The sequence below is a fragment of the Mus pahari genome, chromosome 20 (assembly GCF_900095145.1).
Source record: "Mus pahari chromosome 20, PAHARI_EIJ_v1.1, whole genome shotgun sequence".
Classification (NCBI taxonomy): Eukaryota; Metazoa; Chordata; class Mammalia; order Rodentia; family Muridae; genus Mus; species Mus pahari.
This window is the reverse complement of record NC_034609.1, coordinates 50,466,856-50,494,504: the sequence shown is the minus strand read 5'-3', so window position 1 is coordinate 50,494,504 and position 27,649 is coordinate 50,466,856. Positions and strand designations below refer to the sequence as shown.

Here is a 27,649-nt window from a genome sequence, read left to right as displayed (position 1 = left end):
AGGAAGGAAGGAAGGAAGGAAGGAAGGAAGGAAGGAAGGAAGGAAGGAAGGAAGGAAGGAAGGAAGGAAAAAAAATCATGATATTAAAAACCAAACTAACAAAAACAACCAACCAACCAAATCTGTCTTTAATAACATCTTCCTTCTGGAGTGAATAGGGATAGGGCACAATTTCTAAAAATCTCCCATCATCCTTCAGAAATAAAGGGGCTATGAAAACATAGTGAAGAGAGTATTCTAAAATTGAAAGGATGCCCGAGGGCCTCAGCTAGGAGGAAAAGGTGGTAGAAGCAGCAAACAGATTCAAGGTAAAGAGAGCCCAGGTGAGTTCCCAGGCACCTGTCTGTGAAACAGAACGTGGTCAGGTGGAGCAATGCAGACAGTTCCACAATGGCCTGACCCTGGTGCCAGGCGACATGACCAGGCATCTACCCTGGACAACTAAAGACATCAATTTTCTTGGCAGACTGTGGAAGAAGGTCTAGCTAGTGAGAGTCAGTCTCTAACAGAATACAGGGGAGGGCAGTATCTGCAACAGGACAGCTCAGAGGCACAAGGATGGGCTGAGAAGAGACACTCCCAGACCAAGCCATAGATAAGGAGGCCATGCCTGAGAGCTTTTGGGCACCTCATATCTCTGAAGACATACTTCCAGTGCTTAGGGGATGTACAGGGAGAACATCTCCAAACTCTGCATAGGAGGAGGTTGTTGGCAGAACACAAGCTCATGAGATTCAGCATTACATCATTAGCCTTCAGTATCCTTCAGTATCCTTGGGCATCTGTTCCAGGAACACCTACAGACCCCCAACCCCAGGGATGCTTAAGCCTTTATCTGGAAGAATACCATACCATGTCTATGCTGAACCTACACAGGTCCCTCTATACACAGTCTCTGATCTATAAGGACAAAGAAATGTAAATGTAGTAAAGGGCGATTAGTCTGTGCTGTTTAGAGTAGATGACACCACATGTCTATGTATGCTAACACGAGATGACTAGTTCCCTTATATTTTCTTCATGAAAAATGTTGGGATTTTGTGGAATACAAACAGACTGTGCAGGTGAGGAACAAGCTTGGAAGCAAGCATCAGCTCGGGAACATATGCAGAGAGGATCAACCTGGGAAGAGTCTGAGGCTCACATACACACGAAGCACAGAAAGTGAAGCCAAAGACTCACAGCAGATGTAAAGGAAGCAGAGGTTAGACCTCCAAAATCAAGCAAAGCAGACCAGAGGCGCTGCTCAGGAGACCGTTGCATGCTGCAGAACGACCAGAAACGTGGGTCTCAAATAGCAACTGGTGCGGAGATCAGATATAAGGCTATGTCAATGTTAGGCAGACAGCCTACACAAAGAGGCTATGGAAATAGGTAAGTGGTCTCCCAGGGACTTTTAGGTGTGAGGCAAGCACTTTAGGTAGGGGTGAGAAGGAAAGGGCTCAGTGGATAATGTCTTTGTGCAGTAAACACAAGGACTTGAGTTCAGAGTCACAGCAGTACTTTCTATAAGGTGTAGTGCTGGAGAGTGGGAGACAGGTGGAGAGAGATCTCAAGCAGATCCCAGGGACTTACAGGCCAGCCAGTCTAGCCAAACTGGAGAACTGTGATTTCAGAGAGACCCTGCCTCAAACAATAATATAGATAAGCAAATGCATGTGTGCTATATTCATACACCAACACCCCCACACATACACACAATATAGCACTCCCAAACATAAGGAAAAGAACCATGTTGCCAAATACAGAAGCTTCTTTTCATGAATTCCTGTCTTTTCTAAGAGAACATCAAGAATACAAGCCTTGAACTTCAAGAGACTTTGGTAAGATACTATGCTATGGTCTCAGACTGAACTCACACCTACAAGAAGTTCAAGAACATTACTGTAGACTGGGACTCATTCATGACAACAGGATGGCCTATGAGGACATCAATATTTACTGTAGCATAATTTACACAATCCTTACAAGATGACTCGGACAGAAAACGTTTTTGGAAGTGATATAAATCTTACACCAGCAAAAGCACCCGTGAGGCCTACTGGGAACACAAACTGCGCTCCTTTGGCTGTATAATACTTTAGTCAAATCCTCTCAGTACAAATAGCTTCTCCATACTTATGCAGAAAGCTCAGCACCTTACACACACACACACACACACACACACACACACACACACACACACACACACACACACAGACAATTTAACTATAAGCTACTATGTCCTAAGAAACAGTAAGAACCAGCCATATAGGAAATGATAGCAGAGAAACAGCTATGTGGATCATGGCTGCTCCCACACTTAAATCTTCTTCATTCACATAAATTCAAACGTAGAAGTAAATGTGACAGGGATATTTCAGTAGGGAATCTAGACTCACATCTTTCATAGGGCAAAATGGAATAAATCAGTGCCTTTATCAAAACATTTTCAAGCTGGTGCACATTTGCCTTACTCTTGGGGAATCAGAATCCTACAGAAACAGAATGATCTTTGTTACTCTTTATTGCAAAAATCTCCCACACCATTCCATATTCAGGGTGTGTGTGTGTGTATGTGTGTGTGTTTATGTGAGAGTGTGTGTGAGTATATGTGAGTGTGTATGTGAATGTGTGTGTGTGTGTGTGTGGAGTGAGTATGCATGCATCCATGCATGTATGTATGTGTGTGCACATGCCAGCAGTTGATACCCCCTATGGCTCTGTGCTTTATCTTTTCTAAGTCAGAATCTCTTATTGAACCTGGGGCTGAGAGACTCAGCCAGATGGATGGCCAGTGAGCTCCAGAACCCATGGATTCTTTTGTCTCTATGTATCTGGGATGGAACCTCAAGTCCTTATGTTTGTGCAGCAGCATCTTCCCTCTCTGCTGTCTGCATAGCCTCTGGGTCTCCCTTTTTAAAAGATCAAGATGACAATACTTTTGTGAATAGACACTGCTGCGTTTCCAGAACCTATCAAAATTTCTAACATACAGAAGATGTTTAATACATATCTGTCCGTTGACCACTGTCCTCGGGAATTGGAAACAACTCATTTCTCTAAAAGAACTACCTGATATAGATACGTGTGTTGTACATCATTCTGAGAACTATTCGCAAGCATCTGCACAACTTGGACTAAAAATACCAAACAACGATTTGACAGAAAATAACCGTTCAAGACATCACTGAAAGGCTGAGATGCAAATCAGTAAGAACACATGCCCAGCCAGTGTAATATGTGGAATCTACCCCTTAGCACCACTAGTAGAATAAAGAGGGCCAGTCCTGTGGGCAACAGGACTCTCAAGACCAAATCTGAATTCTTCCCATTCAAAAGAATGTCTGAGGTTTTCAGTTAATGTTATGTTGATCCTTGTAAGAATTAGCTTAATAATTATGGTCATTTCATTCTACATTTGGCAAATAAAAGCAATACAAGTATGTGTTGGTTTGAATAGGAAAGACCTCCATAGTCTCATATATTTGAAGCTTAGTCACTAGGAAGTGGCATTATTTGAAAGGACTAGAAGGATTAGGAGATCTGGTCTTGCTATAGCAAGTATGTCATAAGGCTGGAGCTGGAGCTCAGTTCATAGAGCATTTGTCTAGAATGCATGAAGCCCTGGGTTTGGTCTCCTCTATTGCATAACCAAAAATGATGGTGCATACTTGTAACTCCAGCACTGGAGAAGTGGAACTAGAGGATCTGAAGTTTAAAGTCATCCTCCACAGAAAGTTCAGACCATGCTGGGTCACATGAGACAATGTTTGAAAACAAGATGTTCTCCGACAATCCTGCACAATCTCATAGAGCCACAGAGATAAATGATAGCTCTCTCAGGCGTCATCCTCTGTTTACCTCGTTACATCTGCTGATCCGCCTAGCCACAATGAGCTGGATCATGCCACGCTTGTTGCCCTCGGTGGACATGGACCTCCGTAGAGTCTCCATGGCTTCCTGGTTGGCTTTGCCCAGAAGAGACTCTCCATTCACAGCTATCAGTTGATCATTTACCCTCAGTCTTCCATCCTGTGAAGAAGGCAAGTGAGGATTGCTGAGCAGTCTGCAAGAGACTGCTTTTCAGAAAGTTTAAATAATTAAAACAAAAAAGGAAAGAAAAGGGGATCTGGGGGCTTTCATCTCATCATAAGCAGCTGCTGTAGCCTCTGTCTATTTCAGCCTTTTGGACATTCCCGAGTCATTATTATAATCTGTTAACTAAATGGAATACTAATTCGAAGGACACAAAGTGATCATCACTGGCTTGCTTGCTTTGAGAAAGAGCCACCAAGGTGGTTTATAAATGAGATCCATGAAGATCAAGACAACTGTAGAAAATTGTTCTCAACAAAAAACCAGGAAACTCACTCTAGGCCTAGAAGGAGCAAATGTCCTCCCAAGATGGGGAGGAAAAAAGGAACCTTCTCCCCAGCCCAGGACTCATGCTTTGCCTTCACACATTATTATCACTGAACAAAGAAGACTACAGATGAGATAGAATGAAGAGTTACAGTGATGAGCTCCATCCCCCAAATGTTCCCCTAAATAGAGGATCTATAAAGAAAATGTTACTAATAGAATGTATAGGTGGGGGTGGGGCGGGGGGGTAAGAAACCTTGGCAGCATGTGTGGGATGAACGAGGATGACCGGCTCTTACTTTAGATGCAGCTCCACCATTGATAATGGACTTAACGAAGATCCCCAAATCTGCGTGGTTCTCTTTGGAACGGTTCCCCTTGACACTGACGCCAAGCCCTGCAGATCCTGAGTCATTCAGTGGAACTTCAAAAGTCAGAAACTCCCTGGTACCATCGGGTGTGAGAACAACGTCCTCATCTTCAGCTTTCTAAAAGGGAAAAGAATTATACAGGATATTAAAATACTGATGCTTCTTTTTCTAGCTACTACATTAAAGATCTGTAATGACAAGTTCTCTAATGAGAATAGGCATTTTCCTTCCTTGACAGGATCCATGATGATGGTACAACTGTCTTTCAAGATGACCCCTGAGCCTGGTAGTGAGGAGCTTCAGGCCATGCTTACAGCAATGTTGTACCAAACCTGCAATTGATTCTAAGAAACACAGGGATAACACAAAAGATAGATAGATAGATAGATAGATAGATAGATAGATAGATAGATAGATAGATAGATAGATAGATAGATAGTCTGGGGCTAGTCTGCAAAGTCTTTGTAGTGTTCTATCTTTACTATGTAAAACAACTTTTAAAAAGCCAAGGTAAGCAACTCATTTGTCTTTGCATGGAGGATTTCCAGTCATTAGTAGTTAGCAACTCATTTGTCTTTGCATGGAGGAGTTCCAGTCATTAGTAGTTAGTTCAATATTCGCTGACACTGTGTACATTTTATGCATAGGCAGTATCAGAAACCCAATGATATAAAGCTAGCCAGGAAAGGTGTTTCAGACTTAGGGCCAGTGCTGAGCTATAACCAGCAACATCTGGGAGACAAGATAGAACCAAATAACATGTGGGAAGAGATTTTCATAATCTTACAATCACACATCATATCACTGGCGAATATCACATAAGCACTGTTGTTTAATTAATTAGCTGTGTATAACTCTTTGATTTCCTAACTGAAGACGCTGAAAGAAAGTCTTTCAAGATCCCACATAGTTAGGATATATAGATCCTTATTCATCTCCCCCCCCCCACATACTTAAAATAGAGGAAGAAATGAAAAATGAATCTATAACCCAATGGAATATGGTGGGAGGCCACATTCTGTTACTAAGTGCAAGTTTAGTACCCAAGAAGAAAGGGCAGGTTGGTGTCCAGGTTCCCAGCAACCCGACCAAGGCGAAATACTCCGTCTTGGTATCTGCCATTTCAAGTGGAAAAACAGACTTCTCCTGCAGCATCAGTCTTAAAATGCATGGGCCTCAGGGAAGCCTGCAAGGTAGTCCTCAACCCTTTCCCAACTTTGAAACACTGCTGTAGCATCCTCTTTAGTCATTTAAAGTGGACCGTCAGTTACAGTGTTGAACTGTCACCCCAAATGGACAGCTTTCAAACAATTCTCGGTTCCTCATAAAACTTGGCTATTATAGAGGATAGGAACAGGATTTTTTTAAAAAATCCTATCCAATTTTGAAAAATTCTAAGCACCTAAATCAAGTAACAATAAAATAATTTAAAAGAGAATATGAGGCTTTTCATATATATATGTGTGTGTGTGTGTGTGTGTGTGTGTGTGTGTGTGTGTGTGTGTGCGCGTACACATACATGTTTGTGTCACTGGTAATAAAGCAGGGACCTCATGAAAGGCAGTCTAGAAGCTGCTGGCCTACATGGCCAGCATTCTTGGAAAAATTTCAAAGAATAGCTGGACAGTGAGTAAGGAGGAGTCAGTTTTCAATGATATAAAGCTGCAACCTTTTTAGAACATGAAAAGTATGCAGTAATAACGAAGAATAAATGTTTAAAGGACAGTGTCAATATAAAGTAAATATTTACCATCCGATTGAGCGTCTCTGCTCTTTGTAGCCACTTTATCTTTACAATATTCCCAGAGAATAATTACAGTTCAAATCAATAAAACTAATGAACTGGAGACAAACCAAGGTCAAATAGCTATCAAAATATTGATATATCACACATTTATCATACAAAAATATCTTTATACTCATGCAATGCTCTATAAATGCTAATGTTCACTTCATTTTTCATTTCTTTAATCTATGTGTATCAAAAACAAAACACTAGGTAATTATTCCATAAATGACTACTATTGCAGTCTTACTGTAAATGTAAAAATCTACCATCTAGAAGCTAGGAGCATCTCAATTCAAGAGCAGTGGCCTAGCAAACATGCAAAAGAAACCATATTCACATCAGCATCACAAACAACCGAAATAATAATACTTAAAAGAACATCCCATGTGGGAGACTTCAATGATCAAAAGGGAAAAAAAAACAAACAAACCAGCATCAATAACTCCAAGCCACACCACGTCCTCTTGTATTTGGAATTCAAAAACAATTAGGAGACAAATAGATTTTACTGAGAATGCTGCGTATGAGAAGCCATGGACACTGTAGGTTCTTGGGCTTTGCTAAATTCAAGGAATCACAGCTGTGTTTTGTGCACACAGGGACTCAACCATTACCAATTCTTCTCTCAGATCCAAAGGACCTTAACTGTCATTGGCGGATTTAGATCTTCAGTTTGGCTTTCTCATGTTTACTGATTCCAACATTTCCATAATGATTTTACAAAAGCTTAAAATTCTCGGTTTTGTTGTTTTTTTTTCCCCCCTACTTGAAAAATCAAGACAAGGAGCTGAGTGAATTCATGAAGAAAAAGGCTAATCAAGGTGGGAGCGCTCCCCCACTGCCTTGCTTGGCAGTTTTCACTTACTGTGAAAACCACAAGAGACCATGGGGGTGGGGTGGGAGGGTCTTCTTCTATGGTTCTTGTATCAAACCTTGAGACTTTATTGTCATTAAGAACATTGAAGGGAGGCACTGTCAGCCTCATTAGCATTTCATTATTAACCCACTTGGCTCTTGAAGGAGATTGAAATTAACACCAGCTTTTAGAAATGTAGGGTTTGGGGGAGCCGTAACTTTTAAAAGCTCGCTCTTCAAAAACCATTTTGAGATGCAACATCATAAAAATCCCCACAACACTGAGCTAGTGCAGGGACCTCCAAGCTCAGACAGAGTAGAAATCACCTTCTACCTCCTTGTTGTGCTGCCTGAAGCTGCGTCCCTTCAACCAAAGGGTTCTAGTTTGCACTTCGGGCACAAAGGTTCACATTTTCCAACGTGCTCCAGCTGCTTTGGTTGCTCTCTCGCACACACAGGCCGAGGGTATTTACCATGTGCGTGTCTGTAGAGCACGAACAAGCTCCCATCACACTTGACTGCAGTTTTCTCCTGCGTACTTCTCCATTGGCAAATTTGCCTTTAATGTCCAGAAAACAAAGGGTTTTTTGCTTGTTTTTGCCAAGCCTATTAAAAATAGGGATTCTGCCTAATGTGTCCTGTGAAAGCTGTCGAGTTTCCCATAATTCTCAGAGAAGAATATCCAATGAGGAAGAAAAATGACCAACAGCCTTTTTCATTCCCTACCTAGTGTTCTCTCTTCTGTTAACACTAGTCCCAGTAGCTGAGATCATGACTGCCCAGGAGGGACTGTGAAGGTACAGTGAACCTAATCACATCATTCATTCCTAAAGAAGGGGAAGTGACTATCAAATCTCTGGGTTGATGAAATGCATAAAATATAGCGAAGAAGACAAAGGGGGGGGGGAAGTCGTAGATACTGAGCACTGTAAGATGGGAGAAGCACATGGAGACAGTCCTGATATGTTCACAAAGCTCTTACACAGGAGTCCTGCTCCACTGAGTCTTTAGCCTGTAGATTCCTGGAGGATCCATAATGAGGGAGAGATACTTCAAATTCAAAAGAGAGAGGAGGAAGCCATTCAGTAAGAAAGAATGGGTCAATAATAGGCAGTCCCCTTTTGCAAACTCTAATTAAAAGCTATAAACTGCCTGGGAACAATCATCCAATTGTTAAAGGCATTCTTCAGAGCTATGATATTTAACAGTGTGCTGAACTGGATGAGTTTCTGCTGGGCACAGTGGTACAAAACTAAACTTAGAGCTCAGGAGGCTGAGGTAGGAAGACCCTGAGAAGGAAGGAAGGAATGAAAGGAGGAAGGGAGGGAGGGAGGGAGGGAGGACATAAGGATGTATGTATGTACACCCGGGAATGACAGGTGAATGTATAAACAGACAGAGCAACTACAGAAGGCAATTTGAGAGCCTCTAGGCTTGCGTATTGCATCTTGAGTTGACAACTGACTGTGGCTACATACAGAGATATGTTGGGATGCTATCTGCCTTTATAACAACTGCCCCAAACAGAATTTTATGTTTGCTATCTGAGCCCATCTTTCAGAGATTCACTATTTAGACTGCTTATTCATTATTGTTTTTGTAATTACTGGGGATTAAACTCGGGGCGTTGCTCATTCTAGGATCTCTGTCTTTGTTCCACTCTCCCCGTAACCCAGATCCCCTGCCACTTGTTTTTGTTTTGTTTTGTTTATTTTGTTTTTTTTTTTTTTTTGTTTGAGACATGGTCTTTTAAGTTTCCTAGACTGGCCTCACCCCACAGTACCCCATGCAGGACTTGGTACAATGATCCTCCTGCCTCAGCCTTCCCAGTGGTGAGACTTCCAGGCCTGCTTATTAAATCACAATCATATATCTGGACTTCCTATGTTATTTCCTGATTCAATGAAGGGCAAATATTTTTAAAGACTATTTTTTGTTTGTTTATAACAATAATAATTATTAACTTCCAGTATCTGCCCAGAAAAGTATCCGAAGGGGGGAAAAATAGAAAAAAACAAACAAACAAAAAAACCAAACAAACAAGTGAAGGGATATTCTCAAAGAAATGTGCTCTTTAAAGAATTAAAGAGGTTTTCACTGTAGTATTTTCAAAAAAATGTAAAATAAAGATACACTAAAGAACCCCTCCAGCCTAAGATTCCAGACACATGACTAAATGCCATGCCATGACCTAGAGGGCCATTCTGACTTCTTACTCGTTCATTTTATAAACTACTATAGGCAGTTAGAGCACTGTAAAACTAAGGGTGCTTTATTGGTTCCGACAACTAGGGTATGGCTACATAAGAAAATGTCCTTGCATTGAGACATTCAGGAGTAAAAGAGAATTACTTAGATAATTTACTGTCAGTTCAGGGGAATAAATGTTATACAGTGAGAACAGTGTGAAGCCCGCATGGAAGGAAAAGGGTGAAAGCGGTGTTTAAATGTTCCAGAGTGCTAACAATGGAAGATGGAGTGGAAACTTCAGGGTTCCTTGGAAAGTCAGTTGGATGGTGTTTGGCTGCGGCAAACACATGAAGGAACATTTCGCTGAAGCAGACATAGGTGAAAGGATGTTCTGTTCAAGCAAGCATGTGAAAGGACACGTGATAAAAGATTCTTCACTAACAACACGCATGAATTGGTCTGCCTTACATTGTGTGGTTAAGCTGCATTTGTCGGTTCTCCATAAAGAGAAACACAGACTTCTGGTGGCATGCTGCAGTTTCTTGCCACTTCAGTGGACTTGGGTTGATTGGCAGAGTGATGTCAACTGAGGCAAGATTCATGGAGGACATGGGATGTTTGTAGAGTATCAATAGGACTCAATGGACAGTGACAGCAATTGAACTAGGCTTGCTTACAGAGCTAGCTGTGCATCTCTTGTGGGGCTTGAGTCTTCGCTGATCTTTGCTTTGCTTAGAGAGGCAAAGCAGAGAACTTCTCCTGGCATTCCTCCTGGTCCTTCCTACTGATTTATGCTGAGGCTGAGGCCTGACTGTCTCTGTTAGGTAGTGCCACTGTTGTGGATTCTTGTTTGATATCCCTACTCTACCAAGCTGGACTGCTAGTGTATTCATGAAATGTTTGCAAGTGGATCGAGCTGCCAATGCGAACTGTGAACTGAACTGCTGATTTCCAGACAGCACAGACAAGAGTTGCTCCAAAGAACATTCCTAAACAGGTCCACTTCCCCCATATCCTTTCTTTCCCACTACCTCTGGTGGGATGAAAGGGAGGTTAAAGTGTTTAAAAGCCATCATTAAAAATAGGTTTTGAAAAAATTAAAGTTGCAGAAGAGGTGGATGAAGTGAACTTTCTGAAATTTTCATAGCAAGAAAAAATTATATAAGGTAATTAATCTAGAATAGCTTTGAAGCCTATAACTTACAGACTTCAACAAAAATAAAATAAAATAAAATAAAATTTTAAAGTTAAAAAAAAGTACAAAGTTTATCGCTATGCTACAAAGACAGCTGAGAACAAATGATGAAAACATTTTGAGGGAAATATGTCAGAAACATTAAGCAGTTGTTATCACAGTAAAGGCACCGTAAGGAATTCCAACTCAATTCCTTAGTGAGTCAGCTCTGTTTGTCTTTCCAATACCCCTACATCCCTCAAAGACTCAATAAGAATCGGTGTGGGCAGATGAAGGATTCTAATCACATTATGCTTTGCAGAAACCACAGAAGTCAGGAAGATTCAGAGCTGCAGAGGAGCGGCATTCATCCCATAGCCGTTCCACAAATCCCTCTTTCCGTGTTTATACAGTAAATGCTTTGGGATACGGCTATAGCAATGTATAATACTAATCATAAGATAAAAATAAATATGTACACATAAAGATGTAGGAGAACAGAAATGTCCCTTGACGAACAGTGAAATTGCACCTAGATAAACCTATTCTAAGCTGAAGATGCTGCAATCCCAAAATGCATTTAGCATATCTAACATATCCAGCATCGCAGCAAACTCTGTTAGCTTACATTTGGATAAAATATCTACTACAGAGATTTTCATCTGATAAGGCATTCAAGCTACTCCAGTCACCTATTGATTTCTCATAGAAACTGAGATAAGAGGATGTTATACATATGTTTTGCCCTCCTGCGAAACTGGTATTTTGACCCTTTGTAAGCTGGGGGCTGCCTGTGTGTTAGCTTTTTAAAGTCACAGGTATTTTTCAATACAAAGTAAATCAAAAGTTTCACTTTTTTTTTGCTCAAGATTTTCCATGACTTTTGATGTTTAAGTTTAGGACCAGCTAGGATTTACTGTGATCGCTGGTAAAGAAAGTGTCAAATTTATAAAGGTGAATCGTGGGCTATGAGTTCAGCTCCGTGATAGGATGTTCAGTATTTATGTGGGGACTAGCCCAGCACTAAGTAAATAAACCATTTTTTTTATAAATGTTATTGTACAGGCTGAGTAAGCCACAGTTTATTACTAAATTGAAATGCCATCTTTAGACACAAACATACATATGCATAAATATACATATATGTTCATACATGTATGAAAATTTGTGGGTAGAATTGCTCATTGGAGTTAGAGGGCCTATTTGTCCACGCTCTGACAATCTCTGCTGGTCCACACTACACAGCTTTCCATTAGCTTTGCCACAGTGACTGTCTTTTCAAACAGAATCATCTCCTCAGCTGTCCTCTCTGACTGACATCTTCAGTGTGTAATACCACTGTGGTTTTCATGGCTGTGACTGGCTGAGTCATTACACAACCAAAACATCAACCTTGTGTCTGTACTCATTGATAATACTTCCTGACCCTGCTCTGGGGTCTTATTTGCCATCCAGTATGAGATATTTGAAAATATCATTCTATTTATTTACATTGATAGTTTATGTATCTGTATTTTAAAAATCAAGTCTGATTAAAGCCTTATAGTCCGATGATTTTGGTTTACCTATTTGGTTACAATTGTTTTTTAGAAGGGTGGGGAGTAGGGCTCCTACATAGCCCTGGTTGTCCTGTAACTAACTATGTAGACCAAGCTGGCCTTGAACACACAGAGATCCACTTACCTCTGCCTCCCAAGTGCTAGAGTTAAAGGCATGTACCACCATACTTGGCTAAGTTTGGGGATATTTGTATTTGCTATTTAGGATGTAAGATCATTTAATATGCAAAGATCCTGACTTTTATCTGGCTATTTACTGTGAGCATAAATTCTCTCTCTTTCACCATTTAGTACATCATCATAGAGACCAATATATTGCCTATAACAGACAGAATATGGTATACCCTTAGTTCCCAGTGTGGATTAGGGTTAGTTTTCTAAAATGGACATAGTTGAGCTGCATCTGTATTTGAACTTGAATGCCTGACTTATCCTCTGCCCTTTTTTACTATAACTACTATGTTTACCTTAATCACTGACATATCACCATATCTTTCCTGATTATACTTCATCTTACACTCTCTTAACCTCACCATACAGTACAAAGGAACAGAATATAATTCTGACGTCTCCCTTTTTATGCCTGTTTGACAAGCCCCGCCTCTAAGGCCTTTAGCCCAATATAGAAGTAAATAAAAATTATTTTAAAATTAGATAACTTTGGTAAAGAGACAGGACAAACAGTATCATAGTGAATTAGCAAATACTGAAACATCTCTAAGGCTTCTTACCGTTTCTTTTGGAGTCTGCATCTGGCTTGGTTCAGCATTCTAGAAGAATGAAAGAGAAATATCAGTACAGATGGTTTTTCATCATCAAGGCCCAGGGACACAATGCTTTGTTAAAAGAGATTAGATTGTTTTAAAATTAGATTGTTTCCTTTACATTGTAAAGCAGACATTGTAAGGTCATTGTAAGTAGTCTGACATATGGCTGTCTTCTGGACTGTCAGGGTTTAGGTCCAGATTTCAGCAGTTCTTCTAGACAGAAGTCTCCCCATGCATTCACATTACCTCCTAAGCTATGTGCAGGAAAAGAAACCTCATCAAACTCTGTATCTAAATATGCTGCTATTTCTAAATGTGTCTTCCAATGTCCCCAACCAAACCTCAGGGCTATTTGACAGCTATACGGATAAAAACCAGTCTGTATGACAGTGGGGAACACTTGATACTAGAATATGTTCTATGGGAAACACATGTAATTCTTCCCATGTAATACGAAATATTGATATTCGTACTATATGAAAGGTTGATAATTTGGTTTATTTAATTTTTAACAAAAGACAAAACACCTATTAAAAAGTAGTTAGATGAAAACCCTAGAACTAAGACTGAAGAGTTACATTAATTGGAGTTAAGAATTATTTTTAAACACTCCCTTTGACTTTTCAGAAATGTTATTATTTTAAGTCTCAAAAAGCAGCTGCAGCAAGCATAACAGACTGACAGCCTACTGGCCCTGTCCTTAATGAAAAGCTCACAAGCAATAAATTAAATGAGGGAGGGGGAGGGGGAGTGGGAGCAGCAGAAGGGAGAAACAGAAGCCTGGAAGATCCAAATTGGCCCAGAAGAACCTGCATAACCTCAGGCTGGCACTCGCTTCCCTGTGAGACTGCTGAAGAACAGGGCTGTAGTTTGGCAGGCTCAGTAAGGCCAACATGCAGCCTCAGAGTGCCAGGCAGAGCTGGGGCTGCCTGCCTGCCCAGGGGAGGCTGGTGCTTTGGAGAGAGCTCATTTGCAATCGAATAGAGACATCCCAGATTTAGGATCAGGTGGCATCTTAAATGCAAAATTGGATAAGAGTGGAGGAAAGGGGGGGGGGGAATGGCATTTAAATGGAGAGATGATGCATTAAACATTTGTTAACTATGACGAAGTTTTCATAATTTATTCAAAATAAACACAACGCACAAGTGTTCACTTATCACCCTAGCAGGGTCTGAGATCCTCACAAGGCCAAGTAAGACTTTCAGGTCTGCGTGTAACAAGGGATTGGACACCCATGACTGAAATTTAGCTTTAACAGATATTTAAATAAACAACTAATTTCTATGGTGAATATATCAGCCATGATACATCACAATGCATAATTTAAGAGAATCGGGCCTATGTGACAGATTTGGAAATTGTAGCCCTAAATCCTGTCACTTGTCAGGGCTACACAAAGCTAGCAGCTAGCTGAATGGAGATATCAAACATCTGAGATGGCTCGGGTCAAATCTGCTTCGGAATATTTAAGATGCTACTTGTGCCTGAGCCAAAACAACCTTCTAACCATATCAGAAGATAAAGACAACTCTTCCAAACAAGCCACTTTTATATCTACGTATATAAAATTCACATATAAATAATAAAAACATTTTTTTTTTCAAAAGCGTGTTCAGAACTACATTTACGCTCCGTATCTTATTCCCACCAAAGCCATTTCGACACCTCTGGTTAACGTCAGTGTGGAGGGCAAAGGTAAGCTATAAACAATGACTATTGCTTATGTTTTTCCAACTAAGGTCACCAATGCTTGTGACATGTCTTTATTTTCCTAACACTAATTTTGTAAGTGTCCCTATCCATCAAACAGGAAGCGCCATTAACTTTGCTTAGGTTGTGTTTACTACAAAAATCTGAAACCCGAAAACCTGTTTCAGTTTTGGAGAGATGGCAGTGTTTTGAGTTTATACTCTTTGGGGTGGTCTTGGGGTTCAACAGGGTTAGCAGGAGAAACAGTGATAAACACGTGATGCTTGCATTGAGATATGCATGAATAAAGTAAAAACTAGAGACCCCTTATGGCAGGTAGGCACAAACATTCACCGCTGAGTAGGCAGCCTAGGCCACTGGTTCGCATGCATGAGAAGTCTTCCATCTGCCTTACAGTTACACACACCATTTCCCTTGGGTGGAAAGCCTCTTCCTGACGAAACACCAGAAGGCTCACGGTCCCCTCCATCTTGGTGCTTCTCAACAGGGAAACAACTTCCTCCTGGGATTTGCCTGCTAAATCTACTCCATTGACCTAAAACGAAGAGAACATTTTTAGTTACAACCCTGTCCAGACCTGCAGAGGAAGAAAAGCCAGAGATCCAGAACCAACAGTGTTTGTTAGTAAGTGAGAGTCTTTCTGTGCAAATTTTGGTCATGACCAGGTAACCATGGAAATTTTGGTGGCTCATAAAAGAAGTCAATCAGGTAGCCAGATGTCAGTGAGGAAGTAATAAAGCCTTTATTGCTTGCCCATAAACCAGAGCTGCAACTGCCACAAACATGCCATAAACAGAGAGCAACCACAAGGTCAAGTCAACATGAAGCCACTGCAAGAACTAAGCTATTGAACAGCCTGTGTGCAACAGGTTTTCCAGCAGCCAAACAGGAGAATACAGCAGGAGTTTTTAGTACAAATGCCTTAAGTTTCCATGAAAATGAAGAATAAATACTCTATCACTAAAAGGTAAACACTAAACACCAAAAAGAATCACTGGGGAAAAAAAAGATAAATACATACATACATACCAGTTTGGTAGGGAAAATAATGGCCCAGTGTTGAACTCTTGTCTAAAATCCCTACTGAGGGCACTTGGGTATGGCTCAGTTGTAGGCATGTGGCTTGGTGCTGTGTACAGCTCAGTACAGAAACATTTGCGTGAGTGTGAAATCTAGCTTCATTTAGAAAAATAGATCTTAAATTCTGAGTTGGTGCCTCTTTCTTTTGCACAGCTTCCAACATCAGAAATTATGTCTATATGTATGTTTGCAGTGACCTTAAATACCAGTGAAGTTAAGCCATAAGCATCAAAAGGAGATTGCTAAAATCTGTTTTCCTTGCTGATGACGTTGGATGCTGCGTCTCAGTTCCTGGTCCAGGTTGCCATGCCAACCTTTTGGACTTTCGTGCAAGACCATGTTCACTTTATCTGTCTTGGTTCTGTTGTCTAAGTAGTTGACTTGCCTATGCTGACACACATTAAGTATAAAGCTGTCTAAAATCACAATCACAGAGATATGGTACATGCATAATGACAAGATACGCTCTGGACTCATAGACCAAATATCTATATAGTTAATATTTATAAATAATCTAGACATAAAGATAATCTCTTCAGATAACATGGGGAAACATACAGTAAAACAAATTGTTTTCTGGTGCAACATTCCTGCTAAAACACACAAATTTCTATTTCATGAAAATATTTCCAAGCTAACTCCCAAAGAAAGGAATTTTTCGGGGGAAGCCAGAAGTGTTGACTTAGAAGCCACTCACCTCTATTAGCCGGTCTCCTGCCTTGAGTCTGCCATCCTGAATGGCAGCCCCTCGAGGAAGGATGTTCTTGACATAAATGGGAGCTGAGCCACCTATGGTGACATCCCGGGAGGTGATGCTGAATCCCAGTCCTTCTGTACCTAAGACAGAGACAGAGACATCTGTAGGTGCTGCTGTATATTGCAAGCTGTGCATGTGCGCCACACCCCAAGGACTGGACACTACCCTGTATCGTAAGCTGGCCCCTTACTCTGTGTCGGTTTTACATTTGATTACATCCAATGGGCTATGCTTCTTTTAATGCTTTAAAAGTTTTAATGAAGTTTTCAAATTGGACTGTTTGGAAGATTTAAACTGTTTAGCATTAGAAGCCATTAATCTTCTTTGGTGGTTTTACCAAGGGCAAATTCAAGTTAATGAACTCATATGTAACTTTGGGTAACAAATGGGCCTAACAGCTCTGCTTGAAGAGACTGCCCCACCTGGGGATCCATCCCAAATACAATCAGCAAACTAAGACACTATTGTGGATGCCAACAAGTGCTTGCCGACAGGAGCTTGATATAGCTGTCTCTTAAGAGTCTCTGCCAGTGCCTGACAAATACTGAGGTGGGTGCTTGCAGCTAAGCACAGGGTCCCCATTGGAGGAATTAGAGAAAGGACTGAAGGAGCTGAAGGGGTTTGCAACCACATAGGAAGAACAACAATATCAACCAACCAGACCCCCCAGAGCTCCCAAGGTCTAAACCACCAACCAAAGAATATACATGGAGGGACCCATGGCTCCAGCCGCATATGTAGCAGAGGATAGCCTTGTCGGACGGACATCAACAAGAGGAGAGGCCCTTGGTCCTGTCACTTGATGCCCCAGTGTAGAGGAACGCCAGGACAGGGAAGCTGGAATGGGTGGGTAGGAGAACACCCTCATAGAAGCAGAGGGAGGGAGAAGGGGATGGGTTTCCAGAGGGGAAAAATGGGAAAGGGGATAACATTTGAAATATAAATAAATAAAATATCCAATATTTTTTTAAAAAGGAAGAAATCAGGAATAAAATTTTCTGTTAAAATATATAAAATCTTTGGGGTCTGGCAAGATGGCTCCGAGGTTCAGAGCACTATGTTCTTTCAGAAGACTTGGGTTTGATTCCCAGCACCATGTGTTGGCTCACAACCACTCTAGTGCCTCTTTGGCCTCCACAAGCATGGCATGCATGTGGTGCACAGACATACCTGTAATATGTCTATGCACATTAAATACAAATAAACTGCAAAAACTCCATGAAACCTCAAAAATCAAGTATTGGTGATAATGGTATCCAGATCGAGAGCATGAAGAAGGAAAAAGGGAGAAACAAATGCTCAGGAATGGTACCTAGAGCAGTAATATTTTTAGTCAGCATCCTTCCTCATGCCCCGAGTACAGCCACCAACTTAGAGACATGAACTACGGTGCTTACCTTTGTCAAGTTCCCTTCCAAGTAACTGAAATGCTCCCATGTATGGTCCCATCCCCCGCACCCCCCACACTGGGCAGATCACTCAGGAAAGAATCCACCTGGGATCAGAGATACTAAACCCGAAGGTAACCTCTCATGTTTAAAGGTAGCAAGTTGAATGGGATATCAGTAATTATTTTCTCGCTTAAATGACTTCATGTTGTCTTTGGTAGACTCCTTCACAAACAATCTTAGATCAGTAATGTTGGGGAAAGAAGTTACACCCCATTAGAACCCAGGAGTAAAGAACAGAACCACACTAAGGCGCAGCGTGTGGAACCTGACAAATTTCTACAGAATCACAGAATTCTCTAACACGTCTAAAGAGCAATTTCTATTTGAGAGCATTTACTTCTTGGGCTACGTTTCAGTTAATAGGATGTCAAAGGAATGGCCATTGTGAGAAGGATGAAGAGATACACAAGGTCAAGAGTGGAGAAGAGTATCCGAGTGTGACACGAGGTTCACATAAAAATGAATCAAAACGTGTAACACACGAGAAAACTGACTAAAAAATGTGAGCTGAAGAGAAAAGAGCAGAAATGAACCTCAGTAGTCCCTGAAATGAAACACGCCAGAAACACTCAGGCTCAAACCAAACCCTCTATTCCCAACCAGAAACCACGTTCAGATTAACTGTTAGGTTTCTGCTATTGTCTGTCCTGAAGCCTTGAATGGCAAGCTGTCTATATGAATTTTACTAATTATTCTTCTGAGGCTGTCCCATATGTCTCTGTGCCTTCACGAGACTCTAATGGCTGGCAATAGCATCTATTAAGAAAGGATTTTAAATTATTCTCTTTGGCAATATTAATTCATCCAAACAAAACAAAGATGGACTATCATATGAACCACAATTCTATTAAGATAACAGCGGTAACCCCTAAATCTATGAGTCAGAAGTTCAGGCAATGACCTTTAAGGGAAAGATAAATAGATGTCAGTTTTCATCTGGTGAAGCCAACAAGACATTCTGCTCTGATGGAAACGGATTACTAGCCTTCTCCTCTCGCTTTATTAAAAAGCTAATTTCTACAAAAGAGCAGGGGATTTGAGAATGCCAGAGCGGTAATAAATATTAAGAAATCATAATTATTGAAGCAAGTGAGTTGGAGCTTCTCTGTTCTGCAGCCTCATGTGACAGAGTTCCAAAATTATTTCAGTGAGTGATTATCCCAGAGAATTTTCTTTATGGTACAAAGCTTTGACTCCAGCTTGCAAATTAATATCACTTAGAGCACAATGATTTACTTTTGAGTTGAATATATATTTAACATGATCACACTATTTTTTTTAATGGGCTTCATAAAAGTCCCTTAGTGTTACAAGAACTGGTAAAAACAAACAAACAAACAAACAAGCAAACATAATTTTCCAGCTACAAGGAACTGTTTAATTCTAAAGCAATCATTAGGACCATATCTGTATTCAGTCCTAATCAAAGACAATCAATGTTCTCTTCCTTCTTAAGTATAGTGAACACAATCTGTTTATGTAAAACATCTGTAGGCACTGCTGTAAAGGCAGCAGCTACTTCTGTTGCATATTTTCTCTGCTGGTTAACAAAATTTAATACAAATCTATGGGACGCTGCATTATTTAGATTAGCAAAAGTTTGAGAAACACTTAAATAAAACCCACCACTTTTAATTTTGTTTTATGAATGAAGATTAGACTTCCTGAATTAGTCTAATAAATGGCTTCTGTCTTTCTAACTGATACAAAGCAAAGCTAATATTATTAAAATACTAAAAAAATATTGACTATTTTAATAGTAAGTAAAATGACCCTCAATGAATGAGGCCACCTTACATCATAATTTGTCATATTTATTATTTGTGCAAAACTTCAATTGGTTGAATGAATGTTCCTCCTTCAATAAAGAGAAGTATGATGTTATAAATAATATTATTTATGAAGTAGTCAAACACTGGCTAAGTGAATACTGTCTTTGTCTAGGGAATATGAGCAGGAGCTTTATTTTTCATACACCACTACTGTGGTACTTGACATATTTTTGGTAAAAACCCAAAGCCTGTCACTTGAGTGGAGAGAGGATAATGTGAATTGGACTATCCCCTCCTTGATAATAGACAGAAAACAGAGCGCTTCCCATACAGCTTGCAAAGTGCAGAAGCACAGTGTCAAGTCCTGTCTGTGCCAATCAAGTATTTGTGGCTCAAAAGCCAGTCATCAGAAGCTGTGGCTCAAAGTTCAGAGAAAGAATTGTTCTAGGAAGGAGAGAGCAGGTGCACAGCATTTCCAGTGCTACCCCAATGGAACGGAGAATGAACTGAATGCCACCATATGAAAGACATACTGGCAAAGGTTTGCCATCCACAGCTGCCAAGCACAGGTAAGCCCCTGCTGGAGCTGGCTGAGCTCAGAAAGGCATTTTTTTTGTTGTTCCTTAAATAAAGTCATAATATGAAAGGCATGGTTTTGAAGTGATCAGCTAAAGGAATACACAGTAAGCAAAGTGTATCTTGTCCTTGACAGAATTCCATGAGCCATCTGAAGGTCAAGTGTGGCTGTCACTCTGCATAATAGAGAAGACCAACTGTAAGCATGTTCCCTTGTGCATGGATCTGCCATGCTCCCGTGTGCACTTATGTGTCATCTACAGGAAGGAGCTACATAAGTAAATCACTAAAAGTGGGGAAGACTTAACAACACCCATCACCATTATCTGTCACCATCAAGGAAATGAAGTCACATTCGAGAAAAGAAAGAGCAAACAGACAAGTCAAACACAGGTGACCTTTCCTATGACATGTTGAAGACTACAAAGACCTCTCACATCCTGCTTAACGCAATGTCTTAGCATGGTAGCCAATCAAGACAGTCAGACCTCCATTATTATTCTAGACATTGAAGGAAAACCTGTAACCCATTTTTAGTATAAAAAATTGCTACCCCAGGAATAATAGCTGACTCTTGTAAACATGTCCTGTAACTTCTTCTGAAGCTTTATGTTTTAATTATATTTCTGCTCCATTTGTATGTACACATGTAGGCAATTGCATATGTGTGTGTGTGTGTGTGTGTGTGTGTGTAGGTGTAGGTGTAGGTGTAGACCAGAGGTTAGAGTGCAGTGTTTTCCTCAAATGTTCTCTGACTTATGTTTTGAGACAGTCTCTTACTGAACCTGGAGCTTGTCAGTTTGTCTAGACCAGCCAGTCATGTTGAAAGCCACCTCTCCCCTTCCTACCCCCTCCCCCATCATGCCTGGCTTTTATGTAAATGTTGGGAATCTGAACTCAGGTCCTCATGCATATACAGCAGACACTTTACCACCAAATCCATCTCCATAGCCCTATGTGTGTTTTAAGTTTGAATAGAAATAAAGATCAGGGCAGAGTACCCTGCAAGCAAACACGGAGCCTTGGGCTTTATTCTGAGCACTCCACACTTAACAGAGGAAGATAACAACAAAGGAACACACCTACCCCCACCTCAGTACCCAAGGTTCTCTCTTTAAGTAGAGTTGCTCATCTTCTTAAAGAAACCCCATCTGCGAATAAATGCACCCTACCTTTCTTAAGCTGGATGTTGAGCCTCTTGCCTACTTTCTTCGTGTTGTACACACTGCCTACACTGGTACTAAGCACACTGGGTGGAGCCAAGGCTGGGGCTGCGGGTGGTTTGGTTGAGGCATGAGCACTATGAGGTAGTCGGGGGTGAGCATCCAGCTGCTCGGGTGGCTGACTGAGTCTGGGTGCTCTGGGCAATGCTTGAGGCGCGTTGTTGGCCACACTCCTGTTGGCCACACAGTGGCTGTCAGGGCTGAAGCGGCCTGGGGAATAGTTGTTCTTCTCGCGTTGGGAGAGTTGTTCATACTGCTCCTTGTTTGCTGCAGGGACCACGTGGAACCAAATGACACGCGCACGCATGGCTTGGCGGAATATATGTTGTGCTCTGGATTTGACAAAGAGTGGAAGATTAGCAAATGAAGACCAGCAGAGCAGAAGATAACATGAGCTTGATTAAGTATACTAATTAAGCAATAAGAACCAACAGGCTGTTGGAACCATTCACGAACTACGTTGCAAGCTTCGATAAAAGCAGGGCAGTTTCTCCAAATATAAATTTCTCATTCTGTAAATAAAAATGATAAACCTATCTAGGACTGTAGATAAAATACAGTGACCGCACTGTAAAGCATAAATAATGATAAGTGCTAACACATGTATTCTAGTTTAATATTGATGGAAATTAACCATAGCTTTCTTTCTCACAGGTGGGTACAACCTGCAGTCCATGGGCCACACACATCTCAGGGTAGCTATGAATGCTGTCCAACACATTGATTGATGGTAAGGACACATTGCAATGTCAAAGGCTGGACATCCCTGTACAGAATTATGTCATAATAACAAAGGCATGAAGTATTTTCATACTATAGAAATTTTAAAGAAATACTTTATAATATACTTATGTAGATAGCGGAGGCAACTAGCCAGTCATCACTTACCAGCAAAATTGGTTCAAGTTTGTTGCAGAAATCTGGCATACACTAAGTCCTGCAAATAGATTCTAATCATGCACCAACTCCCCACTGCCTACCTGTTATGGAGCCCTAAGACCTACTGTTAGGCAGCTCCCACTGATGTTGGCCCAGGTCTCTCAACCAAGTGAGAGTGCTATCCACACCTACCAATTCTAAAAGGTTTAGTTGTTTTTATTTTTAACTTAATGAGAGCTTCAATTGGGATAAAGAACACCGAAGAAAGACACAGGGTTGTGACTCAGAGAAGCCTTTCTCCGTATTTACACAGCAAAGGATAAGGCTGGACTTCCTGAAAGCAGTGTACCATCAAACTCAGGTCCATAACTCAGTTCACCCAGTTACAGGGTCCTCTAGATATAGATCAGTGGGCGTAGTTACATGAAGTTTAATTAAATTCTGGATAGAATACTAGATAACAGCATTACACCATCTCCTTTGGTACAGGACTCAGTAATGTGTCAGAGTAGCTCAGCTGAAGGAACCCCATCACCACCACCAGGGGAGAGGACACTTACTGCTCAAATCTTCTGTTTCGAAGATCTCCATCGTTAATCCTCACAATGCAGTCATTCTCATGGAAAAGGTTTTCTTGCTCAGCCTTACCACCTTTCTCCAACCGCTTCACTAACAACCCCAGTGTTCTGGAACGTCAAGAATGTGAACAGTTACAGGGGTAACATGCCCTCCACGTGCTTTATTTAGCTCTTGTGTACATGGTCGCAGACTCCCTTAAAAGGGGATGGACTAGAGCGCCATTAATATGTGTTCCAGTAACACTGGGAGAGACGACAACAGTCTCGATGATGTGTACAAATCGACCCTTTTCAATGATGACCGGAAATCTTTTTCTGACTTGTCAGTATCAGCCTTCTGAGACTAAGTGCATACTAACTCTGCTCCTAGCTGCTTAAGGTATCAGGGGGCATCACAGTCACTTACAGGGGATGCTGCATCAGTTCAGATGGCACGATGATGCAAGCAGCCCCTTTATTTCACAGCACAGCGGGTCGGGAGGAACACAGCACAAACCCTCACTGTTCAGGGTTGGGAGGATAACAGCAAAGTCTTTAGGGAGCCAGAGAGAGACTTTCCCTTCACTAGTCAACAATAGGTCTGACAACTGCAATTAAACTTGGTGAATCTCTCCCTTAACTAAGTGATCTGCCTCCACACTCCTAGTCACAGCGCGTGGGGGGGGGGGAGGGAGGGATGAAGCAGGAAAGTGGTTCAAGGAACATCACTTAGCTTTTCTCTGCTCTGTGTCGGGAACCATGCTTTAAGAGAGAACATGAGCCGGCCGTGGTGGCGCACACCTTTAATCCCAGCACTCGGGAGGCAGAGGCAGGCGGATCTCTGAGTTCGAGGCCAGCCTGGTTTACAAAGTGAGTTCCAGGACAGCCAGGGCTATACAGAGAAACCCTGTCTTGAACCTCCCCACCCCACCCCCGAGAGAGAGAGAGAGAGAGAGAGAGAGAGAGAGAGAGAGAGAGAGAGAGAGAGAGAGAGAGAGAGAGAGAGCATGAAATGAACTTCATGGAGGAGACAAAGTAAAAAGACACAATTATTAACATTCGTGTGGTGGTTTGAATGAAAATGCCCCTACTAGCTCAGGTAGCTGAAAGTGTGTTCCCCAGCTGTTGGTGTATTTGTGTATTTGCGGAGTGTTATGGAGCCTATGCAAGGCACATCCTCACTGGGGGAAGAACACAGAGGGGCAGGCTTTAAGGGTTTATAGCTTTGCCCCGCTTCCGGTTCATCACTCTGCCTTGTGTTTGCAGCTGAAAATGTGATTGCTTGGCCTCTTGCTCCAGCTGCCTTTAGCCATGCCTCCCACCATGATGGATCCTCGGTCCTGTAATAAACTCTTAAAAATAACAAAGTCAAAAGAAATTTCTGACCATGAGTCACTTCTGGCCCCATTTATCAGAGCAATGGAAAAGTAACTCAAGCATTGGTACCAGGGAGTGGGCAGTGGCCACCAAGAACCTGATGATGTGGTTGTTGGAAGGAATGGGGACGGCTTTTTAGTAGAGAAGGAGCTAAATTCTATAAGCAGAGCTTGAAGGACCATCCCAGACCCCACCAGGCTAAGCATCCAACTTGTAAAAGCTTTTCTAGACGGTCATTCCAAGATAATGATCCGAAAAGTGTGCAGAGTTACCTGTTTTACTTCTGGTCTTTCCATGGTATTATTTTCAGTGCTGGGCAAGCACTCTACCACTAAGTCAGTTAATCATAAATCGTCACTGAAGATTGTCTTTCTAAATTGCCCTTCTGTGTGGCCAAATGTATTAGCAATGCTAATGTATGATAAAAATATTGCAAATCACAGGGCATGATGGCACATGCCTCTAATCCCAGCACTTAAGAGTTCGACAGCAGCCTGAATCTATAAAGCGAGTTCTAGGACCTGTTACATAGAAGAGGGTAGAAGGTGTTTCAACTTGCAGAAATGAAAGGCGGGACAGGAAGTCTAGCAATCTGAGCTTCAGCAGCCACTCCAGCTAACAGTAATGCCAGATAATGGGGCAGGGGGCTACACCCTGGGTGATACAGTGACATGTGGTGCCAGGTAACCAGGAACTGCCTGGACTAAGATGATGTAATTGGCTTCTCCACAACGCTGGGATCATTATCTCCAGAGAAGGAAAGGGCAAATGATATAATCTGCAAACATCTCTCATTGGCTCCACAGAATGAAAGTGAACACAAAAGGAATGCGGTGAAAGATCAAAGAACACCTTCCAAGAAAACATGGTCCCGGGAGAATAGAAAGGCGTTCTGACCAATCCACAGGAAGCTGAAGGGTTAGGCATGTTCAATGACCCGGAAGTAGTTGGGTGACTGGCAAGACCCATTTGCATGCTACTGACCCCCACCTGTCTCAGGGCTCGCTCCAGTAAGAAAAGAAGCACATCCTAGGTTGGACAGTCCGTCGGTCAGTCAGTCCGTCTTTCTGTTTGTCTGTCCATCTATGGCCGTGTCTCTGTCTGTCTGTCTCTGAAATTGTTTGTTTTTCTTGTGAGAGAGTTTTTCTGTTTAGCCTAGGCTGCCTTCAAACTCACAGAGATCCATCTGCCTCTGCCTCCCAAGCACTGGCATTAAAGGTGTGTGTCATCCACCACCTGGCTAGGTATATAGCTCATAAACTAAACTCAATAGCTTTGGGACAGTTTGTTCTGAAGCAACTTAGAGATAGATAAATAGATATCCATCCATCTATGCTATTTTATTGGAGCATTATGGGCATGGAGGTCTCAGGGTCTATGGGCTGTCAGGGTACAGGTTAGGCTTTCCTTCTTTGGAGCAACTGCCAGAGTTCATAAGGGTCAACACTGACCCATCAGGAGCTATGGGAGAAAAGAAGGCCAGTTCTTGGAGGTGGTTCAAGAATCAGAGCCACCCGTGCTGGATGCACTGAGCCACGTGGTTGAGAGGAGACCCAGTGCTTTATGAATGAGACTGCAGAGGTTTATGAAGAATGACTTCAGTGCAAAGGTGATGTGGAAACACGCCTGCTCTACCCGCCATGTAAACTTCAGACAGATCACAGACTTCCCAAAGAATGCAATTTTCTTTTCTTGTTAGACTAAAATATTTCTCAAATCTACTCTTCTCCAACTGTTTACTAAAATGTTTTTTTTTTCCCCTTCTTAGAGAAGGGAAGGGAAGAAGAGAAGGAAGAGGAAAGGGAAATGGGGGAAGGGAAAGGGAGGAAGGAAGGAAGGAAGGGAGAGAGAGAGAGAGAGAGAGAGAGAGGTGGAGGGATAGGAGGTAAGAAAATATTATCTCCACTGGGTACAAATCTCAATTTCATATCTGTCTTTCTTTAAACCCTTCTCACACAGTTGCTAAACAGTCTCTCTCAGGAACAGGAGGAGGGAAAGCAAGCTGCCGGGTGCTGCATCTCTGTGTGTGATTTTTGGTTGCATAATTAGAAATTTAACTGCTCAGATTATATTAAGGATTCACCACTACATTTTTACAAGGTTCATTAGCCTAATTATACACTTAATTCAAACAAACTCAGTTGCACATGTTAACATTTTAATTCTAAGTATAAATTATAACCAATGATAAAACTGAAAATAAGTAACAAATGTTTTATTGACATTTAAATTGGCTGAGGTAGTTTAAGTTCTGCTTTGATAATCTCCACTCCCAGAACACCCAGCTCTATGGGAATGATGATGGTTTATCTTAATAAATCCTGATGCAATACAAACATGACAGTAAGGGCAGGATATGAATGGGGTCCTGGCAAAAAGACCTTGTCAGCTACCCAAGGGTGAGATGTGGGAACTAACAGTTACACATGACTCAGAATCACAGTCATGGCCACAGCTACAGAAGGAAAGTGTAAACTTTATAGACATTTTAGTTAAAATAACAATCCTCACAGAGAGATCTTGTTAAACATACTAATATAAAAATGTTTTTAATGTAATACTATATCATGTGCAGAGACATTTGCAAAAAGAAGTTTTAATTAAAAAGCGTTCTTGTAAAGAGTCTGGTAGAGGGCTTGCCAGCAAGTGCGATGCCCTAGGCAGGATGTCCAGCACAACCACAAACAAAATAAATAAGCAGATATAATGGTTGGGGTAAAGTGGACAAAACCTAAATAGAGATGGAGAGTTTCTTTAAATAAAGTGGAAATTAAACATTATTCTGCTTCTTTAAAACACACACACACACACACACACACACACACACACACAATTTTCCTAAAACTATAAAAAGGACAGAGTCAAATTCAACCCAGATACCTGGGCAAGCTCCTAATAAGCCCTCAGGCCAGTAACAGACAAGACAGACGGCATGTGGACAAGCCAATCACTAATAGACTGGAGGATTGGATTAAAAAAAAAAAAATGGGAATTAGATATTGAGGACATAAATTGAATGTCTTGCTTTGGATGCTCTGTAAAGAAAAAGGTTATTAACCAGGCAAATACACAGTGAAGGAGGTATAGAGAGTATAAATATAGCTAAGTATTGACCTTAGCAGAAGGAAGAGCCAAGCTCAATATATATATATATACTCATATATATATATATATATATATATATATATATATATATATATACTCATATATATATA

At 41.3% G+C, this 27,649-nt stretch overlaps 1 protein-coding gene across 12 annotated transcripts in view; it reads right to left on the bottom strand.

The window, feature by feature from the left end:
• The window catches only part of Pard3 (par-3 family cell polarity regulator), a 557,497-nt gene that overhangs the window by 222,969 nt on the left and 306,879 nt on the right, over positions 1-27,649 (bottom strand). For all 12 annotated transcript variants that reach the window (XM_021220703.2, XM_021220690.2, XM_021220693.2 and 9 more), the window contains 7 exons: positions 23,061-23,186; positions 21,571-21,953; positions 16,540-16,679; positions 15,169-15,297; positions 13,014-13,052; positions 4,644-4,832; positions 3,844-4,014 (listed from right to left, as the gene is read on the bottom strand). In XM_021220703.2, coding sequence (XP_021076362.1) covers positions 3,844-4,014; positions 4,644-4,832; positions 13,014-13,052; positions 15,169-15,297; positions 16,540-16,679; positions 21,571-21,953; positions 23,061-23,186 — 1,177 coding nt within the window. The remainder of the gene's footprint in view (positions 1-3,843; positions 4,015-4,643; positions 4,833-13,013; positions 13,053-15,168; positions 15,298-16,539; positions 16,680-21,570; positions 21,954-23,060; positions 23,187-27,649) is intronic.